The sequence below is a fragment of the Panthera uncia genome, chromosome C2, assembly GCF_023721935.1.
Source record: "Panthera uncia isolate 11264 chromosome C2, Puncia_PCG_1.0, whole genome shotgun sequence".
Lineage (NCBI taxonomy): Eukaryota > Metazoa > Chordata > Mammalia > Carnivora > Felidae > Panthera > Panthera uncia.
This window is the reverse complement of record NC_064810.1, coordinates 14,236,194-14,243,668: the sequence shown is the minus strand read 5'-3', so window position 1 is coordinate 14,243,668 and position 7,475 is coordinate 14,236,194. Positions and strand designations below refer to the sequence as shown.

At 38.8% G+C, this 7,475-nt stretch overlaps 1 protein-coding gene across 1 annotated transcript; it reads right to left on the bottom strand.

Moving 5' to 3' along the window:
* Positions 1–3,521: 3,521 nt before the first annotated feature.
* Positions 3,522–4,160, bottom strand: LOC125921511 (keratin-associated protein 26-1). Its single transcript, XM_049629153.1, has one exon. The coding sequence runs from the start codon at positions 4,158–4,160 to the stop codon at positions 3,522–3,524; it is 639 nt and encodes a 212-aa protein (XP_049485110.1).
* Between the last annotated feature and the right edge of the window lie 3,315 nt (positions 4,161–7,475).

Below are 7,475 nucleotides of genomic sequence, written 5' to 3'. Positions count from 1 at the left end.
TAAGCGACAAAATCCCTTTATCTAATGAGGCAGCAGATTCCTTGGAACTCATTAAAAAAGAGTTATGGAACTCTTTCCCAATTTTTTCCAAAGGTTAAAAATCCTTTAGGGTAAACACAGAAGATCAAAGAAAGCTAAATTTTCCAGTAAATGGCCCTTAAAGAAAATAATGGAGGTCACCTTCTAGCCTTTTAAGTCATGATAGAATTTTTATCTTCCCTTTTTGCCACCACATATATATTTGTGTTCTAATTCCACTTGCCCCGGTGCTATTAAATGATGCAACAGCGGTGCCAGGATTTAAAAAAAAAAAAAAAAAAAAGCAAAACGTACGGCAACCCACCCTTATGCAGCAATTCAATTGTAACTGCTGAGTTCAAACGATCCCTAAATTTAGCAGTAGTAGCCTAAAATGGTGGAGACTGTAGCTACATGTACCGTGTTGGTTTCACAGATCACTAAGTGTTTCAGCAGCTGAAGAGCAGATGAGCAAAATTAAAAATGTAGGAAATAGGAGTGAATGATGAAGCACTTTTGAAATGATGACACAAGCGAGTGGCAAGATAGAAACCTGAGTCTGATTTGTGCTTCCTTTTTCAGGAAAACATTGTAAGAATATAATGAGATGCTGGTGAGTGGGAGTTAAACATTTTGGGACGGAGCTGTCAAGACTGTGTCTTCATGAGTTATGAGTCACCCTCTTACTAAGTACTCTGGAAACATATTTCTTACCGTGTAACCTTAGAAAATGGTTCTCCCTCGGTACCTCAGGACCTTCTTACATAAAACCAGAGCTAATAGCACCTGCTTTGCAGGACGGTGGTGAGAATAGAATGAGATAAAAAGTGTGAAAATACTGAAGACAGCGCTTGGCACACACAAGATGCAAATCAAATGTTACTTTTCCTTCTAATTTTCTAAAGCTATAATTTAAAAAAATTCCAGTCACACATTAGACTTAAGAAAAATATTATTATTGTTAATTTACTTTGATGTTGTAAATGGACGCCTGCAATAATCCTGTCTTTTTGAAAAGGTAATGCCATAAGTGGACAGTCCTACCCCATGTAGTTATGACAAACGCTTTGCTTCAGAAGAGATCACTAATGGCTCCTCTCGTTTAAACTATATTCTTCTATGCCACGGTTATGAATTAATTCCTAGAAGACTGCATATGCAGTGAAGAATAAAGGCTCGGGGCGTCTGGGTGGTTCAGTCTGTTGAGCGTCCAACTTCGGCTCAGGTCATGATCTCACAGCTCGTGAGTTCGAGCCCCGCTTCGGGCTCTGTGCTGACAGTTCAGAGCCTGGAGCCTGCTTCGGATTCTGTGTCTCCCTCTCTCTCTGTCTGCTCCTAACCCACTCGCATTCTGTCTCTGTGTCTCTCAAAAATAAATAAACATTAAAAAAAATTTTAAAAAAAGAATAAAGTCTCAATACTCAGATTCCTATCTCTGATGCTCACTTAGAATATCAATTAACTACCAAATGTTTCCATAACTCAATGTCCACACCTTCAAAATGGAGTTAATAATAATAGTATTTTCTCCATAGATAAGTATGAGGATTAAATGAGTTAGTCGGGCAAAGGTTATGAAATATAGTTCATATGTAGTTGATGTTAACTTTTATCATTATCATCAGCCTATAATCTCTATTAGTATTATTATTAAATATTATTACCTTCATTATTATTATCATTGGATCTCTTCTAAAACCTACTGCATTTTCTAAGAGCCCATCAGAGAGAGAGAAAGAAAGAAAGAAAGAAAGAGAAGGAACGAGAGGGTGGTGGGAGGGAAGGAGGAAGGAAGGAAGAGAGGAAGAAAAGGGGGAAAGTACTAGAAGTAGGTTACCATCTATATAAGTTATATATTGAAAACACACACACACACACACACAATTCAGTTTAGAGAAACTGAATAAGTTGAAGACATTTCCTCACATCTATATAAGAAAGAAGACCCCCAGAGAGGATGTAAGTGAATATGTCATTAAAATGCCATTAAAATGAGTCAGCATCCCAGAGAGAAGGGTGGGGCTGTAGCTGAAGCAGAGAAATAGTTTTGTGTGCAGTTTAGGCTTGGCAGTTGTAGAGTTGCAGATCACGGTTGTCAAGTTATTGACAACTTAGAAGTTTCCAGATTGGTCATTTCTTTTTTTTTTTTTTTCCAACGTTTTTTATTTATTTTTGGGACAGAGAGAGACAGAGCATGAACGGGGGAGGGGCAGAGAGAGGGAGACACAGAATCGGAAACAGGCTCCAGGCTCCGAGCCATCAGCCCAGAGCCCGACGCGGGGCTCGAACTCACGGACCGCGAGATCGTGACCTGGCTGAAGTCGGACGCTTAACCGACAGCGCCACCCAGGCGCCCCATAGATTGGTCATTTCTTAAATGAAAAAGTCTATAGATAATATGGAGAATATAGGAAAGTCTGGAATCCTACTTAACTGGGTCTTTGGGAAAATTGCTTGCCCTATTTGGCTTTTTTATGTGTAAAACTAGGGAAAATAATGTGTTGATAGTTGTGTTCATTGGAGATTACTGACTCTTAGTGGTACGGTGGCATATTGGAAGTATCAGTATGCTAGATATGAGAAGTTGCTCATAAGACGAGCAAGTTCTCACTAATCACATGGAAGAACCGAATAAATGAGTTAATACATATATAAAAGAGAGAAAGAAGTTCAAAGTAACAATGTTCCCTGTGTAAAAATCCATGAGGGTCTGGTGGAAGGACTTATCAGGTTTAATTCAAGAGGGAAAAATAGGGTGTTCTCCAGCGTTCAGAATTAAAATTTATGCAACACTTTGGTGGTTAATCCCAGAAGGCAAACGCGAACACTGTAACTTACTCTGTCCGTGATATATTAAAGGATATATAGAGAGAGTCAGGGGTGATTCTCTATGTTATCCCTGACTCTACTGGCAACATTTACTATTGTGTAGGCTCTCTACTCCCAGATCCCAGAATGAGAACGATTTTGGATATGGAACAATGAGTGTGTTTATGAATGATAAATAAACCACTGGAGTTTTAAGTGTCTGGAATTTTGAAGTTCTTAGTTACTGTGATAAAACACCGTGTGTCCTGACTAAAGAGTCTTCATGACCTCAAAAGTATCTATCTTGCTTGCTTTTTTTTTTAGACACTCTTTTTTTTCTTTAAATATACTTGGTTTAGTGAAACTAAAAGGCTTTAGCTTCACGAAGGATAATAAAGAATTAAAAAATACTGTTTTCTGAATTATTTGAAGCAAGTTTATTTAGAGATAACCATGAAAACTTTTTTTTTTACATAAGAACATGTTAATGGCATAGAAATCAAGAAGCCTGATAACATGAGTATTCTAGTGAATAAACAAACAATTAAAATCACTTAGAATTTCATCAAGTAAGAGTACGGGTTAAAACAATAACTAAACTAAAAGCACAAAGGCCATCAACCTAAGAACAATCTATCAACCTGAAGATGATACGTCTTTGTAAAAGCTCTCTAGCAAGATGCTAGAATGACAATTCAGCATGATCTTCTAATAAACGGAGATTGCCAAGTCCCAAAGGAAGAACAAGCTGGTTGGAAACTGTTCTGTATGTAGCGAACAGGTTGAAATCTATTAGACACGTAGTTCAGGGGTCTGAAGCTGCTGGACGCATAACTGAAAGGTTGACAGCCATAGGAGAGATATCTCACAGGATTACAGGTGCCAGAAACAAAATTCAGGGGTCGATATCCACAGGAGATGAAGTTCTGTGGCTGATAGCCATAAGAGAGGTGGTTCTGGGGGCGGGAATGCCTAGACAAACAGTTCTGAGGTCTATTATGCATTGACGGTTGACAGGAACTGGAAAGATAAGAGCTGATGGGAAAAAAACCGGTTCCTCTGCAGGACCTGAAGGTACAGTACGTAGCAGAGGGGTAGCAAGAAATTTTATAGTCTCTGGGCACACAGCTGGATGGTTGGTAGCTGGAAGGTTGACAACGTGTCTCTGAGAAGTTGTCCAGTAGCCATGTTCTGTTTTGGCTGGGCAAGGAGAGAGCATCACCACAGTTCATACCAGCAGCATAGAGAGTAGTGGATGAGGTGACAGGAACATGGCAGTGACTCCCAAGATAGGGGGAACCGCAGTTTCCAGAAGAGCGAATGTTGGATGGCATGGTGAATCTGAAGTAAAGAGTCCAGACAAGCAGTGAAGAGTACCTTGTCTAGGTCTGCATGAAACTAGACCGCTTTGCTTATATACCTTGGTGGTACATGCCAAGACTCTCCTCCTACTCATATTTTAGATCAGTTAGCATCATAACAACTCATTAGTTCATTGTTGTGCTGCCTGTGACGATGACTTCCCACTCCTCCATAAAATAAATCCAGTTTGCCTGTCCTATATATCTCCCATTCCTAATCTTTCTCCTGTTATCAGGCTTGAGAATGTATGATACAATCACCTGTGTACTTGACCTGTTTTGCTTCTGTTCCCACTCCTCAATAATGCTTGATTACAAGGAGTCCAGTTGAATGGATGTTTACCCCGGTCATTACCCACGAGAAAAAACATGGTTAGGAAGGCATATAGTCTCCATCTTTGAAGAAGAGACCTAATGTTACGACATTTGGAGGAATTATGTAATGTACTGAAATAGACCCTACATATCAAAACTTATTGGATATTGCATATGAAAAACCTCATAGTATTCCCTATTTTTAACACTCAGCTGAGAATTTAATTATGTGGTATTGTTCTCTGTGTATTTGTCCTGACAACCAGTTTTAGGGAAGCATCTTAGAGTACATTTGAAAGAGCTCCACCCTGACAACTTGATATTCTTCATGTTTAAAGCTGGGTTTGATTTCCAAAACCTGGAGGGAATGTGTGTAATATTTATCCATGGTAACACTGATGACATACTTACTTTTACTAGTAACAATGTCATCCAGGTCTGTTGGTGACCTTCAACTAAGAAGATAAACACTATATAAAAAGTCATCAGCTTGTGTGCCTGCATTCCAGAATTAATGCACATCTTCACCTGAGAAAATTTACTAAGACACCTCAGTCTTCATAGATGTAAAACGAATGAAGGTTAAGAAATATTTTAATGTCACATGAAGAAAGATGTTTGAATAGTTCTTACTTGGGCACCATGTAAGGAACAAACTCTGGGCCTTATTTTGGACTAACTCCCCTAAATGTGAGTTAATCCCTATAGCTATCTTTTTCCTTGGGTCAGTGGTCATTCAGAACCAGAAATATCTTCTTTCAAGCTGCTACTCAGGAGGTCAAAGATGGTGTAGTTGAGAATAAGTGTAGAAAGATAAACATTCCAAGCAGTAACTCGATGATCCTTTTGGTAGATGCTTTCCTATCACACTATCATCCCCATTCCTTTGGGGAACATGGCCTGAGTGAGGCATGGTGACATCAGTGGTCATGACGTCACTTCCACTCTGCACAACCCTTTTTTCCCACCAATGCCCATTGTCCCTGTATTATCTATTGAAGAGTCTAGAGGACTGATGATTTTTTTTCCCTGAGGAAATATATTTTAGAATGCTTGTAGAGCTTTCCAAGTAAAAGTAAAGAGATTTCATATGCCCGTGCAAGCATGCACAGGGGGAGGGGGTGGGATGACCACCTTTGGGATATACATTTTCTAAATATTTTATTTTTTAAAAACATCACAGAAGACACGACATTTGGTGCCAATGAAATGCTACGGTCACTCCCCTGAATTTCAACCTTTTTTGTTTCAGGTAGTGGAAGAAGAAATATTTGACCTCTCATGTGGTCCAAGTCGGTTTACCACATTCTTCCACAAAGAAAGTCTCAGATGACTTCCCATCAGCGTGAGGCCTGTTCCTGGTAGACAATAACAGAGAATATTGAAGTCATCAAGGGTTGAGAGTCTGAGAACTCTATTTGATAAATTGCTTATCTCCTCTAAGAGCTTTAAACCCTTACAGATAAATGAAATCTCTTAAACTCTTATTTGCTCCCCAAAAAGGTTTCTCCTCTCACCCTGATACCTCCCAACCAACAAAATTTGTGTGTGTGTGTGTGTGTGTGTGTGTGTGCATCACACCTAAGTTCTTCACGGTTTAATTCAATATTCTCTTTACTTCTTCTATTCCTTGCCAAGTTCAAAAACAAGTGATAACCCCCTATTCTATAATATCTCTTCCTCAGCATGTGGGTTTCAAAAAGGTAACTAAAATCTTTCTTTTTAGTCCACAGTAAAAATAGACTTGGTCTTCATAGAGCTGCTATTGAAATGTGTTTGATAACTGGGACACTGTTGAGGTTACAGTTATCAGACTGAATGCGATCCCATCATTAATCATCGTCAGTAATTAAAATGTAAGTTAGATGCAGGACATGTACCTGAGGGAAGCCCGGTGTCACCAACTAGTTATCACACCTTTATGACAAATGCAGGAGAGTATAATACACCTAGCAGACATTTGTCCTAATTTATTATTTGTAATTCCTGTCAATGTCTACAGAGGCCTTTGCTATGTTTGTTACATTTCTATGTGGTTTCGAGAGCCTGAAATGGAAAAAAAAACTGAAAAATTCTATATTTGTTAGCGATGATTGCTTGGAGATATGATGAAGTAACCAACATAATTAAAATCACATCTGAGAATTTGTGATATTTTCATTCTCACATAATAGTTAATTAACACTTTCAATTAATTAATTAATTTTTATTTAGAGTCCGTAAGTCTAATACATTCTCCATATTTACTTTGGATGTCATTAGAGTGAACTATGTTCATTAGGGTTTCATTAGAGTTCATTATTCTATTCCAGAACCCCCATATTTTGATTTTATGTAAATATTCAAAATACCCTAAACTCTGCTTTTTGAATCCCCGAGACTTGCACACGCTTTTCCTCTCTGGAACACTCTTCTTTATTGTGCCTCCTGGGAATGATAGTGCATTCTTTTTTTTTTTTTTTTTTTTTTTTTAATGTTTATTCTTATTTTTGAGAGAGAGAGAGCACAAACATGGCAGGGGCAGAGAGAGAGGGAGGCACAGAATCCAAAGCAGGTTCCAGGCTCTGAGTTGTCAGCACAGAGCCCAACATGGGGCTTGAACTCACAAACTGCAAGATCATGACCTGAGCCGAAGTCGGACACTTAACTGACTGAGCCACCCAGGTGACCCAATAGTGCATTTTTACAGCAGATCCGGAATCACCATCGCACAGTATTTCTGCCTCTCTTTATTCACTTCCAGGCATGATGTCTTAAACATTCCATTTGATTTCCCCCATGTTAACATAAGACTTGGAAGTCATTTTCATATTGGCCTAATTGTCCTGGTTGTGTGCAGATAGGGAAAGAGTCTGCTTTTTCAACCATGGCTGATTCTTAGAAATACTGTGACTTTCTTCATATGACCCCAACATGGAAATTTTCAATTTCTTTGTTCATGTCATATGTACATCAACTTGGCCCAGAACAAAC

Coding starts and splice junctions, on each gene's coding strand:
- LOC125921511 (XM_049629153.1), bottom strand. CDS start 4,160: ATGCCATCCAACATTCGCTCTTCTGGAAACTGCGGTTCCCCCTATCTT.